Source organism: Strongylocentrotus purpuratus, unplaced genomic scaffold (genome assembly GCF_000002235.5).
Source record: "Strongylocentrotus purpuratus isolate Spur 01 unplaced genomic scaffold, Spur_5.0 spur5_scaffold_2, whole genome shotgun sequence".
Taxonomy (NCBI): Eukaryota; Metazoa; Echinodermata; class Echinoidea; order Camarodonta; family Strongylocentrotidae; genus Strongylocentrotus; species Strongylocentrotus purpuratus.
Genome location: NW_022145605.1, coordinates 931,248 through 949,878, shown reverse-complemented (window position 1 = coordinate 949,878; position 18,631 = coordinate 931,248). Strand labels below are relative to the sequence as shown.

Below are 18,631 nucleotides of genomic sequence, written 5' to 3'. Positions count from 1 at the left end.
TACATTTCTTTCGTTTGGGAAGGACGTTTAGGAGATCGGAAAAGAAAGTCTCACTAACGTTAGCAGTGACAAGTCTATGTTGTTTCAAGGTTGCCAGGAAATTCGCAATAGAAGTAAGTTTAACAATGAAATATCATGTATATACAATATCATACTTAATTTAATTTAATTTAATTTTGATAAAATAATGACATAGGGGCGCTGGTCCTAGAAATATGAGGATAGGGTCTAGTCCTCGTAAACAAGGGATACAAACAAGGGTACCGGTATATACAAACAAGGATATCTTCATAAACGCAGACAAAATGTGTCCTGAAAAATAAGGGTTAATTGTCTGCATTTTCGAGGACGCTTTTTTTCATCGGCGCTCTGGGGGTTTCATGTTACAGAACGGCTTGCTGGCGATGCCAAAAATGGATTCCCCTAGGATAACCCTAGTTAACCGTCTACTAATATGGGTTGTCCGTCTTCCCAAGGATTTATTGCTCATCTTCTTCTTCTTCTTCTTCTTCCTCCGCTCTATCGGAGATCAGCAGCTACCATAATGTACAAAGTCAATGTAAAATGCATCAAGAAAATCATTGCAGAATCCGTTTTTTGCATCGCCAATGCACCGATTAAAAGTTAAAAATATGAAACGTCTGCGAAAATGCAGACAGCCTTATTTTTGAGGACGCATCGGTCCGTGTTTATGAAGACGATCCTTGTTTATGAAGACGATCCTTATTCTCGGACCAGCGCCCCTACTGATAATGTATTTTGCCGACAAAATTCTGGTGAGGTTATTGAGAAAATAGGAAGTTAGGCCTAGCCCTAGGCCTAGGATTCTTCTTCTTCTGTTGAAGTACAGGCCACCATGTTGTTGGTGTATGAATTAATCAACACGTCTGGAGATTGACCTTAAGCACTGCACTAGGCCTAGATCTACGTGTTATAATAGGCAGCATTTGAATACATGGTAGTCAATAGGTCTAGAATCTACACTCATAACACACAGATGCACAAAATCATACCGATGCGGGCTGATCGGCAAGTTTGACAGTGGACTCACAAAATTATTCTTTCTAACATCAGAAAATTGAAAAAAATTGTATTTTAGGCCTAGATCTAGGCCTACTGCTATTTAATTTATGCACTTGTCATTTGTAAGACGCACCTCTTGACCCCCGGGAATGGTGCGTCATTGTACCGATGTGAGTCGTACATTTTGATACCATGACGCACCTTCCGTCACAGAAAGTGACACACCATTACATTCCATCGACACACATTTGAGTCAAACATATGACACACCATTTCATGAAAATGACTAGCCAATGACGCACATTTGAGAAACACTTCTGCTTGGAGAAAGTGACGGTCCCATTGACACACCAAATGACGCAACGTGGTAAAGAAACTTACTATGACGCACATATGGGTCAGTATTGTGACGGACATTTTGCGGCCATGACGGTACTGTGCGTCGCGATTGTGGGGAACATGACGCAACCATGACGCACCATCCCCGGGGGTCAAAAGGTGCGTCTTACAAATGACACCTGCATTAGGACGCTAGTGTAGACTGTAGTAGATCTAGGCTTTCATCGAAAGGGTGCGGTGCGGTGCGGCGCGGTGTGGTGTGCTCAACGCACCAATTCGATAAAAGAGGGGGGGCTTTTCTCGAAAGGGTGCGTTGAGAGCGGAGTACCGTTTTAAGACACCCTTTCGATGAAAGCGGGGGGGCTTTTCTCGAAAGGGTGCGTCGACTAGTCTTTCGCATCAGTCGTTTAAAATGAGGATCTCGGACAGAAGGTAATATAGTTGCCAATTTAAGTATATCGAAAATGTATTAAATAAAATGGAATGGTCTTGATTACAGAGTGGTCTCTTTCGTTATTACTATGTTGATGGGGGAGACAGAGAGAAGGAAAAAAGGGAAAGGGAAGATAAAAGGAAAGAAAGAAGAATAAAAAGAGAAGAGGGAAACGGGCGGGGGGGGGGGGGGGGGCGAAGGACTCTTGCCCCCCCCCAAATAAATCAGAGAGAGAGAGAAGGGAAAAAGAAAGGGAAAGAGAAGATAAAAGGAAAAAAAGAAAAGGAAGAAGAAGAAAAGAGGGAAACGGGGGCAAAGGGCTCTTGCCTCCTCCCCCCCCCCCCGCCAACAAATAAATAGTAGAGAGAGAGAGAGAGAAGGGAAAGGGAAAGGGAAAGAAAATATAAAAGGAATGAAAGAAGAAGAAGGAAAGAGGGAAACGGGGGAAGGGCGAAAGGGAGAGAGAGAGAGAGAGAGAGAAGGGAAAGGGAAATGGAAAGAGAAGATAAAAGGAAAAAAAGAAGAGGAAGAAGAAGAAAAGAGGGAAACGGGGGCAAAGGGCTCTTGCCTCCTCCCCCCCCCGCCAACAAATAAATAGTAGAGAGAGAGAGAGAGAAAGAGAGAAGGGAAAGGGAAAGGGAAAGAAAATATAAAAGGAAAGAAAGAAGAAGAAGAAGGAAAGATGGATACGGAGGAAGGGCGAAAGGTTCTTACCTCCCCCCCCCTCCCGCCAAAAAAATAAATAACAGAGAGAGAGAGAAAAGGGAGAGGGAAAGAAAATCTAAAAGGAAAGAAAGAAGAGGAAAAAGAATAAGAAAAGAGGGAAAGGGGGCGAAGGGCTCTTGCCTCCCCCCCCTGCCAACAAATAAATAAGAGAGAGAGAGAGAGAGAGAGAGAGAAGGGAAAGGGAAAGAAAATATAAAAGGAAAGAAAGAAGAAGAAGAAGAAGAAAAGATGGATACGGGGGAAGGGCGAAAGGTTCTTACCTCCCCACCCCCCTCTCGCCAAAAAAATAAATAAGAGAGAGAGAGAGAAGGGAGAGGGAAAGAAAATCTAAAAGGAAAGAAAGAAGAGGAAAAAGAATAAGAAAAGAGGGAAAGGGGGCGAAGGGCTCTTGCCAACAAAATAAATAAGAGAGAGAAGGGGAAAGGGAAAGGGAAAGAGAAGATAAAAGGAAAGAAAGAAGAGGAAGAAGAAGAAGAAAAGAGGTAAATGGGGGCGAAGGGCTCTTGCCTCCCCCGCCAAAAGTAAATAAGAGAGAGAGAGAGAAGGGAAAGGGAAAGGGAAAGAGGAAGAGAATATAAAAGGAAAAAAAGAAGAAAAGGGGAAGGGGAAAAAGAGAGTAAAAGGGAAAGAAAAGAAATAAAGAAAAAGAAAAGAAAAAAAATAAAAAAGAAAAGAAAGGAAAGAAAAGAGAAGAAAGAAAAGAAAGAAAGAGAAAAACGAAAAAGAGGGAGAATAGGAAAGAAAGGAGGCAAGAGCCCTTTGCCCCCATTTCCCTCTTTTCTTCTTCCTCTTCTTTTTTTCCTTTTATATTTTCTTTCCCTTTCCCTTTCCTTCTCTCTCTCTCTCTCTCTCCCTTTCGCCCTTCCCCCGTTTCCCTCTTTCCTTCTTCTTCTTTCTTTCCTTTTATATTTTCTTTCCCTTTCCCTTTCCCTTCTCTCTATCTCTCTCTCTCTCTCTACTATTTATTTGTTGGCGGGGGGGGGGGGGGGGAGGAGGCAAGAGCCCTTTGCCCCCGTTTCCCTCTTTTCTTCTTCTTCCTCTTCTTTTTTTCCTTTTATCTTCTCTTTCCCTTTCTTTTTCCCTTCTCTCTCTTTCTGATTTATTTTTTGGCGGGGGGGGGGGGGGGGGGCAAGAGTCCTTCGCCCCCCCCGTTTCCCTCTTCTTCTTCTTTCTTTCCTTTTATATTTTCTTTCCCTTTCCCTTTCCCTTCTCTCTATCTCTCTCTCTCTCTCTACTATTTATTTGTTGGCGGGGGGGGGGGGGGGGGAGGAGGCAAGAGCCCTTTGCCCCCGTTTCCCTCTTTTCTTCTTCTTCCTCTTCTTTTTTTCCTTTTATCTTCTCTTTCACTTTCTTTTCCCCTTCTCTCTCTCTCTGATTTATTTTTTGGCGGGGGGGGGGGGGGGGGGGCAAGAGTCCTTCGCCCTCCCGTTTCCCTCTTCTCTTTTTATTCTTCTTTCTTTCCTTTTATCTTCCCTTTCCCTTTTTTCCTTCTCTCTGTCTCCCCCATCAACATAGTAATAACGAAAGAGACCACTCTGTAATCAAGACCATTCCATTTTATTTAATACATTTTCGATATACTTAAATTGGCAACTATATTACCTTCTGTCCGAGATCCTCATTTTAAACGACTGATGCGAAAGACTAGTCGACGCACCCTTCCGAGAAAAGCCCCCCCGCTTTCATCGAAAGGGTGTGTTAAAACGGTACTCCGCTCTCAACGCACCCTTTCGAGAAAAGCCCCCCCTCTTTTATCGAATGGGTGCGTTGAGCACACCACACCGCGCCGCACCACACCGCACCCTTTTGATGAAAGCCGTAGATCTAGGCCTAGTTCCGTATCCATTTTTTTAGCAGTTTAATATCCATTCTTAGCAAATGAATTTTAGCCCAATTTTTTGTCTACTTATTTTAATCATAATCATAGGTCTAGGGTCTATAGACTATTGCATTTTCCAATTGAATTTGGATCACATCCGACATCGTGAAACCTTAGTTTAGGGATTCGATGTCGACGTCGTCGCTCAGTACCGTCTCTACTCTGTAGTCCTGCACCTCAAACTGAAGCTATCAGTACAAAATTATGCAGACTTCTTGTATGGTTTATGGTATCGCGCATACGAGGAGTCTGCATAATTTTGGACTGATAGCTTCAGTTTGAGGTGCAGGACTACAGCGTAGAGACAGTACTGAGCGACGACGTCGACATCGAAGCCCTAAACGAAGGTTCCCAATGTCGAATGTGATCCAAATTCAATTGGAAAATGCAATATATGATTATGATTAAAATTAGTTAAAAATTGGGCTAAAATTTCTTTGTTAAGAATGGATATTAAACTGCTAAAAAAAATGGATACGGAACTACACTAGCGCCCTATTTAGATCTAGATCTAGATTCTAGTTGTCATCACTCGTCACTAAAGTAGTCTACCGATTTTGAGTGAAATCAGTTGAGTTTTGTACAGAGGTGTTTGAAATGTTGGGGATCAATAGCACAGCTTTTACTACAAAGCCAAGATAGTAATGTTACTAGGGGTTTCAGAGTGATGACGTCATGAGTTCGCACTGGGCGATCGAGAGCGAAAGTGTAGTAATCTCTGCGTGTCTTTCGATTATTACGTAAACTCCGTAGCCACACACAGCTTCGCGTTGCGAAGGCCCCACAATATCGTACTTGTCGGAAAACATCGTTAAAACTTCGCCTCCTTTTGTCTCTCTCCCCTCCGTGCTGATATAACCTAAGTGTTTGTAGTGCAAGGAGAACTGACGAAACAATGCAATGAAGTTTTAAAAGCTACGATTTCATCATTTTCCCGTAATCTGCTTCCAACTTAGATTCGTGAGTATGAAAAGTCTGCTGATTCAGAAAATGTATTTGTTGTTGATGTTTTATCAAATTTGAAATGCGGAAAAAAAACATTATTAAGGCCCGATTCATGAAAATAAACGATCAAATTTGAGCTTCGTCGTGAGCGAGCTGTGCGGAGACCGCTTGAGCTTGCAACAGACCCATGGGCAGGTCCATTTTTTGGGTGGGGGTGTTAAATTCAACAATATGATAAATACATAAATATTTACTTTTTTAAGCGAAATTCCGTGAGTTTAAACTATCGTTTTTGCCGGCGTAAAGGCCGCAGTATTTTTGGAAGAGAAAATATCAAAAAGAGTAAAAATTTAAAAAAAGTAAGTCAAAACCAGCACAAATTTGCACATATGGGACTACGAACGGTACAATAACTGTACCACTATGGTACAGGACATTTCACATCTTACCGACAATTTTATCTTGCATTGTTGACATGAAGACGAAAATAAACTTCCAAAAACAACATCTGCCGATAGCTCTTGATCTAAGTTTGTGCCAATGCATTGCAAAAGTAAAAGAAGGGCCCTTTTAACGGAGCTGCTGCGAAGCATCCAGCACGCAAAGTAGCTATATTGAATCCATTTCAATACACAAGAGAGTATAGATCACAGAAAACTACATAGGCTAGTATCAGTGCTGGATGGCCGAGCGGTCTTAGGCGGTGATTTTAGTCACATCAACTTTTGTACGCAAAAGATCAATTCCCGTCTTCGACAAAAGTTTCTTTAAATTTATTTATTTATTTTTTTTTAATGTCAAAATCGGGGTGCGGCCTATACGGCGCTGCGGCCTTATCGCCGGCAAATACGGTAGTTCTAGTAGATAATTAAGGACTTTGATTATGTTTGGTAACATTTAAAGCACATTCCTATATTTTTATTTAAAGTTCGGTTCAGGAAAAAAATCCAAATAAATGCGATAGTTACCTGTGTGAAAAAATGGTATTTACCACAACAACGATGAAAAACAAATCGGATGAAATGTTGATCTTGTGACTTTGTGTTTATTTTGGAGACAATAGATGACATGTTATGTATGTTTTGGTCATATAAACATTACAAATTGCCCCTTTTAAAAGAATTATACAATTTTAAGGACGGAATTGAGGCCTCGGATTTTATTCTTGCGCCACTTGTGTGAACTCACGCTAGTCCCATACGTTAAATGTTACGTTTGCTTGAGTTTAAAGTTGCATTTCTCCACGATTCTCTGTACTCAGGTTTTCTGATCATAAATAATGTGAAATCTATCTTCTTTGTGCAAGATTCTCGTTGATAACATATTTTATTTATTGTGTGGAACTTCTTTACTGTTCCATTTCTCATTTATTTACCTCCTCCACCTGTCTGAAAACCCGGCTGAAAACTACATTTAAACACTGTCAATAAATGTGCTTTATTAATGTTAGTCTAGATTTAGATCTATTTGTTATTCTAACCAAATGTTTCTGTTCAAATATTTCACTGATTGTTACTTCTTGAACTGGATAATCAGTTACATAACTTATTGTAGACCCTAATTTTAAAAATTGTTGTAAAAGTACTCAAAATTACAATCAATTTTCAAGTTCGACTGAACTACATTAACTTATTAAGTAGACTACCGTACCGGTACTAGACTCTAGACAGTAATTATTTTTTTTTTCTTCAAAAATAATTGTGCCTCCGCTAACAAAGGAGCCGGAGGCATTATTTATCAATTATTATTATGACAGTATTACATTACATGTTTTGTTTTGGAAATGAACGTAATGCGAACATTTCTTTGATTGATTTTTAATGTTTTATTTTATATTTGTTGTAGATGGCAAACACAGTGTCTGAGGAGCCAGCAAGTGCAATGGATGAGGCTAAAGACAAGGGGATTTTGTCAGGGACTAATCTTGAACATGATGAAGCTGAAGGTAAGTATCATCTTTCATTCTTTATAAATTAATTAGATTAATTTATTTTTGTTAATGAAATAATATTAAGTGGTGAAGATAATTTGGTAACCAAAATATATTATACTGTACATAGAGTCTATGTTTGAATTCATTTAGTTCATTGTTGGTTAACTCAATTTCATTGCCCTCAATCTGGATAATGATACAAAATAAGCTAAGGAAATAAGAATGGCGTTAATTTATTTATCTTTTCTAATTTTGTTTTGTTAATAGTAACAGCTCCTGTATCACCAGCAGCGGGATCATCAGCTCCTGGAGGCGGAGCAGGAGAATTGTCAATTCCAGCAGGATCATCAGCTACTAGCTGTACTAGCGACAGGATCTTAAGCTCCTCAAGCGACTTCAATCCCAGGAGGAAGCAATGGTAATTATTGTTGTCACTGTTTATTTTCAAATGGTAAATCATGCATGAATTAAATGAACATTTTAGTTTTAATCATTGTTGCCTTGAATCTTTATTAGTAGTATTTATCATGACAAAATAAGCTAAGGAAATAAGAATGGCGTTAATTTATTTATCTTTTCTAATTTTGTTTTGTTAATAGTAACAGCTCCTGTATCACCAGCAGCGGGATCATCAGCTCCTGGAGGCGGAGCAGGAGAATTGTCAATTCCAGCAGGATCATCAGCTACTAGCTGTACTAGCGACAGGATCTTAAGCTCCTCAAGCGACTTCAATCCCAGGAGGAAGCAATGGTAATTATTGTTGTCACTGTTTATTTTCAAATGGTAAATCATGCATGAATTAAATGAACATTTTAGTTTTTAATCATTGTTGCCTTGAATCTTTATTAGTAGTATTTATCATGACAAAATAAGCTAAGGAAATAAGAATGGCGTTAATTTATTTATCTTTTCTAATTTTGTTTTGTTAATAGTAACAGCTCCTGTAGCACTAGCAGCGGGGTCATCAGCTCCTGGAGTAGCGGCCGGATCATCAGCTCCTCAAGCGACGGCAATCCCCGGAGGAAGCAACGATAATTATTGTTGTCACTGTTTTTTATTATGGTTAATCGTCCCAAAATTAAATGAACATCTTATTTGGAATCCGTGATTTAAGATGAATGGAATATACATATGTTTTCAAATTTATGCTCATCCAATCCTCATCACTAAATAAGCATTGTATTTAATAGGCAGAAGAATCACAATGAATACACATATCACACAACAATTACTCAGTTACTAAATTAAAGCTATTGACTTGACAATAAATGACATAATATGATTCATAAATTAATAGTTTGCTTTCTCTTTTATGTTTTTCTCCTGCAGATATTGGGCCATACTGTACAGCCATGGATCTTCACCGGGACCTCTTCACGGGACAGGAGGATTTGCCCACTGTGGAGAAATTGCAAAAGAGAACAGAATGTCAAATATGGGAATTGCTAGAATATTGATCAAGTTAGGTGGTGTTTCTGCTAACGACCATTAAGTTTGTAATTATGTTAAAGAGGTTGTAGCAAAGCACAAACATATTTTAAAAAATGCTAAAGGTATTGTACAGGAACAGAAATTGTCCAGTCTACTAGATGGGGAATTCGTAGTCTTGAGAAGCAAGCAACTGAAGAAGCCAGACACTCCTAGGAAGAAGAAAATGAGAGCGCAAATCGCTGAAATCAAGACGGAGAACAAAGGAGTCAAACGGAAATTGGCAGGAATGGAAGGAACGATAGAAGACCAAAGGCATCGTCTGGAGTTTCTAGAGGAGGAGCTTGCCATGCGTAAAGCAAGACAGATAGAAATTGCTGATTTCGGCACCCTAAAGGATAGTTTTGTATCCCTGTGCAACAAGATGAAGAAAATCACGGCAGAGTTTGATCCAACTTGTCAGGAACTGAACGCCTACAAGAAAAAGTATGAAGAAAAAGAAAAAGAACTGCTTGAATTGGAGAAAAAACTTGTAGCATGTCAAGGAAAACTTCAGAAAGTAAACGCCAGGAATGTTAACAAGAGGATCAAAAGGAGAGATGAAAGCATAACAAAGCTGAAGGATGAAAATGCAGAATTATCTACTCTCATCCAAGAGTTGAGAGAAGATCTTGAACAGAGCAGAAAACCAACTCAGCTCATCAAAAGATAGAGTGCAATCCATGCAAGCGCATTCTAAACATATCAACCAATCTCAGAGAAAAGTCTATGACCAAGACAGGTATCTCCGGCGACGGCATACATCTGGTGCAGACGTGCAGGATCTGATGGACCTGAAGGAGAAAGTGTCGTTCCTAGAGAAGAGGAATAAGGAATTGGAGGAAGTGATAGGTTTAACCCTATTTAGCCCGGGGGGGGGGGGGGGGGGGGGGGGGCTTCTAAAGCCCCCTCCTCGACATTTTCGCGATAATTTTTAACGCAAGAAAATTTGTGACTTTTTTCTTTCGAGTCTTGCGCATCTTTTGAAAGAATCGGACCTACCATTACAAAGTCACGTGTCCTTTTGTCTTTGCATGTCAGCTCGAAAATCGCTTATTTTTGTGATTTGTGTACAAAACATATGGAAATCTCATTTTTCAAATAAAGAGATAAAACATTGGTTATTTGGTCTTGTTTATAGTTTAGGTGTTTATTCTGGGGTCAAAATAGTTGAATTATAGTTGGAAATGAAATAAAAACAACAAAAACAATAAAATACATAAGTTAAAAAAAAACAAAGAAATACATAAGAAATTATCAAAACAATAGATAACAAGGAATAACCCTGGTTTTTCAATTTTTGTGTTGTATTATTATTCCAAATGGTCTAACAAATATATGTAGTGAGAAAGAATGCTTAAATATGAATAATGTCTGATTTATGGGCAAAATGTGAATTTGATGACCTTATTTGCATAAATTACCATAAATATGCAAATGAGTGAATTTTTCAAAAAATTGAAATTACCATAGTATTCTATATACTTCACTTGACATATATGCAAATTTTTTGCGGCGATCGGTCGTTTCACGGCCGAGATCATGGGGGGGGGGGGGGCCTTAGAAGCCCGAGCTAATAGGGTTAATAAACTTCGCTGAAGAAGTGGACAAAGCCCTGAAAGCGTTTGAAGATATTACAACATCAGGAAGGCATGCACACACATTGCAAACATCAGAATCTGGCGCCACAAGACTCATCAGGATATCGAGTAAGGCCTTTCATCACCGGGGATGTGACAAGTCGGGAGTTGAAGATGTCTTTTCAGCCTTTCTGTCAAACGCTTGTGGGACGAAGAATCATCTTGTTTATTACATTGGAAATTGTGCAAACATCTTTTGAAGGTGCCTGCGCCCTTTATTTCCACGCTCCCCACATTCAGGAGTTTCTTTCAATGATTCGAAATTGTAACAACCTTCTCCTGGCAATCGAAGAGGACATCAGTGAGAAGCTCTTGGTGGCCGAGATACGAGCACTTGGCATATTTTACATCGCTGCCATCAAGCCCCTTTGGAAAGGATTATCACCTCGGGCAACATTTTCGACACGAATGAGCCACTCCATCAACTCCAAACCAAGCTCATGGTATGGAAGGAAGATGCATTCCCTCTCCTGGCAGGTGACAGCCTCTTCAACATTAGCACAGGAGATGACATCTCAAAGAAGCTCCTAGACAGCACTGATGCTGAAGCGGAGATGCTGACCACCCAAGCCCTCGAGTTGATAAGCTGTGCTGTCCTGCTCATCCTTCAACGCCAGTACAAAGACCAGCTACCTGGAGGAAAGTATTGGGACCTGGCTGATGACGTCAAGGCAGCATACCACAATGTCCCAAGCACCAACATGATTGGAGAGAGGGATTTTGCACAACTCGATCTGCTTGTCTGCAAAAAACCCTCTGCCAGAATCACCACTCTTGAAGCACTCATCATGTGGACCAACAATAAGATGCCGGAGTGGCTAGACTCTCTGTCAGAGAAAGAAAGAGGGAAATATATGAAGGCGGCAAGGCAGTGCTCAGACGATGTTCTTAGGAGATATGCCGAACGGAAGAAGGCTATCAAACAGCAGAAATGGGAAGCTCTTCAAAAGGCATCACAAAAGAGGAAGGATCTTGAGGAAAAGAGAATGAAGTCGACAGCAGACTTGGTCAATGAAGTAGTTGAGCTTGGTGGAGTGTGGACTTCAGAGCAGAAGATAACAGAAATGGTTGGAGACATTGAGAGCACAAAATCAGACGAACAAATAAGAAGAATACTGTACACACAGCTGTTATTCTTACAGAAGGTCCTTAAATGTCAAGGTCCGTCAAAAAAACATTTCCAGCTATCTCGTCAAGGGCAGCCGTTTACAAGAGGAGAGATGATGCAACATTTGGTAGATGTTGTGAAGCACAACAACCTACAAACCCAACCACAACCTGACCCAGTATAGGCCGCTTCAATTCATCAAGAGTTACTTGTAGGCAAGAGGATCGAACACCTCTTCCTAATTGAACATGTGAAAGTCTGGATCCATGGTGTGGTGACTGGTATTAGTTCTTACAAGACTGATAACCTGAAGACCCTCTTCTTCATTGATTATGAGGATGAGGATGAACTCAAGGAGTACAACATTCTATCTGACTTGAAGAAGAACGAATTAATTGTGAAAGATTGATTTCTGCTCAAGTGATTAATAAAGTTTGAAAAGAGAATTCAAAACTGAGCAGTATTAGGTTGAACAAGAAGGAATTAATTGTAAATATTATTTTCCGATTAAATGATTAGTAACATTTGAAAGGAGTTAATCTGAGAATTCAAAGCTGAGCAGAACAAGAAGGAATTAATCGTTTAATATTATTTCTGATCAAGTGATTAGTAACATTTGAGTCAATCTCACAAGTCAAAGCTGAGCAGTGTTAATTTGAACTAGAACAAATTAATTTTAATTTGGTGCAAATTGAAAATTGAAGTATACCTGAGAAGTTGTGATGAAACCAAAACAAATTATCATGCAAAGAAGATGTAACAAAACAAAAATAATTACAAAGAATATGCAATGGAACCATCCTTTAAAGAAAAGAATAGCAAATAAATAGGAACAAATTCAAACATTAAATAGATTAATTAGTCTTTATTGTATGTACTTATATGTTCGGAAACTTGTATGGTATGAAAGTTGGAAGTCGCTGTTTTTGTGTGTGTATTTGTCTGTATGTGGTGATGTTTGTAAGTGAGTGTGTGAGCATTCATGTTTGGCGGTGTGCATAAAGGTGTACGTGTTTTTTTTTTTCTTTTTTTGAAAACAAGAATTACATTTCTGTATAAATTTGAAAAACCTTGAATTAAAATATATTGTATCATACAAGATTTTTTCATTTTATTGAATAAATTTGCATAAATTTGCATATTTAATTCTTACTCTCTCATGTCAAGAAGTGTGAATTACAAATTCCTGTATCTTGCAAAGATATGCACAACATTTGTGAAAAATAGATTTCTGACTCATTTAATCCAATGGATAGACCCAGACCCATAGGGCTTTCATCGAAAGGGTGCGGTGCGGTGCGGCGCGGTGTGGTGTGCTCAACGCACCCATTCGATAAAAGGCCCCCCGCTTTTCTCGAAAGGGTGCGTTGAGAACGGAGGACCGTCTTAGCACACCCTTTCGAGAAAAGAGGGGGGTCTTTTCTCGAAAGGGTGCGTCGACTAGTCTTTCGCATCAGTCGTTTAAAATGAGGATCTGGGACAGAAGGTAATAGTTGCCAATTTAAGTATATCGAAAATGTATTAAATAAAATGGAATGGTCTTGATTACAGAGTGGTCTCTTTCGTTATTACTATGTTAATGGGGGAGACAGAGAGAAGGAAAAAAGGGAAAGGGAAAGGGAAGATAAAAGGAAAGAAAGAAGATTAAGAAGAAAAGAGGGAATCGGGGGGGGGGGGGCAAAGGGCTCTTGCCTCCTCATCCCCCCGCCAAAAAATAAATAAGAGAGAGAGAGAGAGAAGGGAAAGGGAAAGGGAAAGAAAATATAAAAGGAAAGAAAGAAGAGGAAGAAGGAAAGAGGGAAACGGGGGAAGGGCGAAGGAAAGGCTCTTACCCCCCCCCCCGGCAAAAAAATAAATAAGAGAGAGAGAAGGGAAAGGGAAAGAAAAAGAAAGAAGAGGAATAAGAAGGAAAGAGGTAAACGGGGGAAGGGCGAAGGGCTCTTGCCTCCTTCCCCCACCCCCGCCAAAAATATATAAGAGAGAGAGAGAGAAGGGAAAGGGAAAGAAAATATAAAAGGAAAGAAAGATAGGAATAAGAAGGAAAGAGGGAAACGTGGGAAGGGCGAAGGGCTCTTGCCTCCTCCCTCCCCACCCCCTGCCAAACAATAAATAAGAGATAGAGAGAGAAGGGAAAGGGAAAGGGAAAGAGAAGATAAAAAGGAAAGAAAAAAGAGGAAGAAGAAGAAGAAAAGAGGGAAACGGGGGAAGGGCGAAGGGCTCTTGCCTCCCTCCCCCCCCTCCCGCCAAAAAAATAAATAAGAGAGAGAAGGGAGAGGGAAAGAAAATCTAAAAGGAAAGAAAGAAGAGGAAAAAGAATAGGAAGAAAAAAGGGAAACGTGGGCGAAGGGCTCTTGCCCTCCCCCCCCCGCCAAAAAAATAAAAAAGAGAGAGAGAGAGAGAGAGAGATTTGAAAGCGAAAGGGAAAGATAATATAAAAGGAAAGAAAGAAGAGGAAGAAGAATAAGAAGAAAAGAGGGAAACGAAGGCGAAGGGCTCTTGCCTCCTCCCCCCTCCCCCGCCAAAAAATAAATAAGAGAGAGAGAGAGAGAGAGAGAGATTGGAAAGCGAAAGGGAAAGAGAAGATAAAAGGAAAGAAGAAAAGATGGAAACGGGGGCGAAGGGCTCTTGCCCTCCCCCTCCCCCCCTCCCCCCCGCCAAAAATAAATAAGAGAGAGAGAGAGAGAGAGAGAGAGAAGGGAGAGGGAAAGAAAATCTAAAAGGAAAGAAAGAAGAGGAAAAAGAATAGGAAGAAAAAAGGGAAACGTGGGCGAAGGGCTCTTGCCTCCCCCCGCCAAAAAATAAATCAGAGAGAGAGAGAAGGGAAAGAAAGGAAAGAAAATATAAAAGGAAAGAAAGAAGAGGAATAAGAAGGAAAGAGGGAAACGTGGGAAGGGCGAAGGGCTCTTGTCTCCTCCCTCCCCCACCCCCTCCCGCCAAAAAAATAAATAAGAGAGAGAGAGAGAGAAGGGAGAGTGAAAGAAAATCTAAACGGAAAGAAAGAAGAGGAAAAAGAATAAGAAAAGAGGGAAAAGAGAGAGAGAAGGAAAGGGAAAGAGAAGATGAAAGGAAAGAAAGAAGAGAAGAAGAATTTGTGTCCTGCCAGTGTCACAAATAGATATAAAAATATGCTCATCTGACGATAATTTGATGTATAAAAACCCTCACCTTCTTGGGGCTCCGCCCCTTGGATCCAACACCAATTTGTGTCCTGCCAGTGTCACAAATAGGTATATAAAAATATGCTCATCTGACCGTTATTTATTGCCCAAAACCCCTGAGCTTCGGGGGCTCCACCCCCTTGACCCCACGCCAATTCGTGACCCCTGTGTCACAAATAAGGTATAAAATAATAATAATTTAATGTACAAAACTCCTGAGCTTCTGGGGGCTCCGCCCCTAGACCCAACACCAAATTGTGTCCTGCCACTGTCACAAATAAGGTATAAAATTATGCTCATCCGACATTAATTTTGATGTTTAATACCCTGAGCTTCTGAGGGAGCTTCTGAGGGCTCCGCCCTGTGAAAAAACGTGTGAAAAAACACGTTAATTTTACCGTTTTGGGGAGATAGACCCCCCCCCCTCCCTGGCGTTCAAGGGGGGGGGGGGGGTACAATTTTTCAAATTTTCGAGGGCCCCCAAAAAAGATTAGTGCTCTCTAGTAATTTCGCGACTACTCCGGAACCGCGGCAGATATACATTTTTTCTTTCATGACTTTTTTCTTTCGAGTTTTACGCATCTTTTGAAACATTTTTTTGTTGAAAATTGGACGTATAGTTGCGGAGTCACGTGACCTTTTGTTTTGCATGTCAGCCCTAAAATCGCTCATTTTTGTGATTTATGTACCAAACATATGGAAATACCATTTATTCTTTTAAAAAAAGAGAACACATTGGTTATTTGGTCTTGTTTTCAAGTTAATGCGTTTGTTTTAGGGTCAAAATAGTTGAATTGTGGTAAGAAATGAAATAAAACAACAAAAACAATATAATACATAAATACAAATAATCAAAACCAGAGATAACATAGGGATAAACTGGCTCTTCCAACTTTGTTGTATTATTATTCTAACAAATATATGTAGTGAAAAAGAACGCTTGAATATGAATTATATATGATTTATGGGTAAAAATGTGAATTCTCTGACCTTGTTTGCATAAATTACCATAAATATGCAAATGAGTGAATGTTTCAACAAATTGAAATTACCATAGTTTTTTTATACACTTCACTTGACATGCATGCACATTTTCGCGGCGATCGGCTGTGAAACGGCCGAGATCTTAGGGGACCCCCCCCCCCACCCTCAAGTCTACTCCAATCACATTGAAAAGAAGTATGACTTGAATCATCTCTCTCATCATTATACCGCTATAGTATTCATGTTTTTAATATTATTTATTATCCTTCCATTAAACAAGTTCATAGAGAAAATACTTATCTCTCTGCAATATTAAAAAAAGAATCTTCATTAATATGTCGTAATTTGTATTGATAGCCTTGTGGTCGCCAACAGTGGCGTAGGTAGGGGCGTCTCCAAAGGGGGTGTGGGGGTGCGACACCCCCCCCCCCCCACTGTCAGGATATTGTCGGTAAAATTGCGCTGCCGTCGGGAAAAAAGAGAGGGAAAGGAAAAAGAAAAAGAAAGAAAGAAAGAGAAAAACGAAAAAGAGGGAGACTAGGAAAGAAAGGAAAGAAAGGAAAAGAAAGAAAAAAAAAAGAGGCAAGAGCCCTTTGCCCCCGTTTCCCTCTTTTCTTCTTCTTCCTCTTCTTTCTTTCCTTTTATCTTCTCTTTCCCTTTCCTTCTCTCTCTCTCTCTCTCTTATTTATTTTTTGGCGGGGGGGGGGGGGAGGAGGCAACAGCACTTCGCCCCCGTTTCCCTCTTTTCTTATTCTTCTTCCTCTTCACTTTTATATTCTCTTTCCCTTTCCCTTTCCCTTTCCCTTCTCTCTCTCTCTCTTATTTATATTTTTGTCGGGGGGAGGGCAAGAGCCCTTCGCCCCCGTTCCCTCTTCCTTCTACTTCCTCTTTTTTCTTTCCTTTTATCTTCTCTTTCCCTTTCCCTTCTCTCTCTTATTTATTTTTTGGCGGGGGGGGGGGGGGGAGGAGGCAAGAGCCCCTTGCCCCCGTTTCCCTCTTTTCTTATTCTTTTTCCTCTTCTTTCTTCTTTTATATATTTCTTTCCCTCTCTCTTCCCTCTCCCTCTCTTATTCATTTTTTTGGCGGGAGGGGGAGGCAAGGGCCCTTCGCCCCCGTTTCCCTCTTTTCTTCTTCTTCTCTTTTTTTCTTTCCTTTTTATTCTCTTTCCCTTTCTTTTCCCTTCTCTCTCTATCTCTTATTTATTGTTTGGCAGGGGGTGGGGAGGGAGGAGGCAAGAGCCCTTCGCCCTTCCCACGTTTACCTCTTTCCTTCTTATTCCGCTTCTTTCTTTCCCTTTCCCTTCTCTCTCTCTTATTTATTTTTTTTGCCGGGGGGGGGGGGGGTAAGAGCCTTTCGCCCTTCCCCCGTTTCCCTCTTTCCTTCTTCCTCTTCTTTCTTTCCTTTTATATTTTCTTTCCCTTTCCTTTCCTTCTCTCTCTCTCTCTCTCTTATTTATTTTTTTGGCGGGGGGGGGGGGGGGTGGGGAGGAGGCAAGAGCCCTTCGTCCCCCCCGTTTCCTCTTTTCTTCTTATTCTTCCTCTTCCATTTTATATTCTCTTTCCCTTTCCCTTTCCCTTCTCTCTCTCTCTCTCTCTTATTTATATTTTTGGCGGGGGGAGGGCAAGAGCCCTTCGCCCCCGTTTCCCTCTTTCCTTCTACTTCCTCTTCTTTCTTTCCTTTATCTTCTCTTTCCCTTCCCTTCTCTCTCTTATTTATTTTTTGGCGGGGGGGGGGGGAGGAGGCAAGAGCCCTTCCCCCGTTTCCCTCTTTTCTATTTCTTTTTCCTCTTCTTTCTTTCCTTTTATATTTTCTTTCCTTCCCCTTCCCTCTCCCTCTCTTATTCATTTTTTTTGGCGGGAGGGGGAGGCAAGGGCCCTTCGCCCCCGTTTCCCTCTTTTCTTCTTCTTCCACTTTTTTCTTTCTTTTTATCTTCTCTTTCCCTTTCCCTTTCCTTCTTCTCTCTTATCTTATTATGTTTGGCAGGGGGTGGGGAGGGAGGAGGCAAGAGCCCTTCGCCCTTCCCACGTTTCCCTCTTTCCTTCTTATTCCTATTCTTTCTTTCCTTTTATATTTTCTTTCCCTTTCCCTTCTCTCTCTCTCTCTCTTATATATTTTTGGCGGGGGTGGGGGGAAGGAGGCAAGAGCCCTTCGCCCTTCCCCCGTTTACCTCTTTCCTTCTTATTCCTCTTCTTTCTTTCCCTTTCCTTCTCTCTCTCTCTTATTTATTTTTTTGCCGGGGGGGGGGGGGGGGTAAGAGCCTTTCGCCCTTCCCCGTTTCCCTCTTTCCTTCTTCCTCTTCTTTCTTTCCTTTTATATTTTCTTTCCCTTTCCTTTTCCTTCTCTCTCTCTCTCTCTCTCTTATTTATTTTTTTGGCGGGGGGGGGGGGGGGGGGGGGTGGGGAGGAGGCAAGAGCCTTCAAGAGCCCTTCGTCCCCCCGTTTCCCTCTTTTCTTCTTATTCTTCTTTCTTTCCTTTTATCTTCCCTTTCCCTTTCCCTTTTTCCTTCTCTCTGTCTCCCCATCAACATAGTAATAACGAAAGAGACCACTCTGTAATCAAGACGGCGTAAATATTCATAATTGAATGACACACGCCCTTAAAACTAAAACAACAACAACAACCATTCCATTTTATTTAATACATTTTCGATATACTTAAATTGGCAACTATTACCTTCTGTCCCAGATCCTCATTTTAAAACGACTGATGCGAAAGACTAGTCGACGCACCCTTTCGAGAAAAGACCCCCCTCTTTTCTCGAAAGGGTGTGCTAAGACGGTCCTCCGTTCTCAACGCACCCTTTCGAGAAAAGCGGGGGGCCTTTTATCGAATGGGTGCGTTGAGCACACCACACCGCGCCGCACCGCACCGCACCCTTCGATGAAAGCCGACCCATAAAGTCCAGCAGTGTTTTTGTCAGTAAATCACTGCAAAAATATTATGAAGGTCATTTTTTTATTCCTGAAACAAGTTTCGTTATTGAGAACTCGGATGTG

General features: G+C 40.8%; 2 protein-coding genes across 2 annotated transcripts; both read left to right on the top strand.

The window, feature by feature from the left end:
• On the top strand, nt 1–7,985 carry LOC115926581. The gene is made up of 4 exons (XM_030991382.1): nt 1–113; nt 7,191–7,290; nt 7,546–7,696; nt 7,878–7,985. Exons 2-4 carry the CDS (start codon nt 7,191–7,193, stop codon nt 7,966–7,968), a joined length of 342 nt encoding a protein of 113 aa, XP_030847242.1. The 5' UTR covers nt 1–113; the 3' UTR covers nt 7,969–7,985.
• Nucleotides 7,925–9,622, top strand: LOC115926580. Its single transcript, XM_030991381.1, has 2 exons — nt 7,925–8,028; nt 8,608–9,622. The coding sequence occupies exon 2, from the start codon at nt 8,933–8,935 to the stop codon at nt 9,416–9,418; it is 486 nt and encodes a 161-aa protein (XP_030847241.1). The 5' UTR covers nt 7,925–8,028; nt 8,608–8,932; the 3' UTR covers nt 9,419–9,622.
• The last annotated feature ends 9,009 nt before the right edge of the window (nt 9,623–18,631 follow it).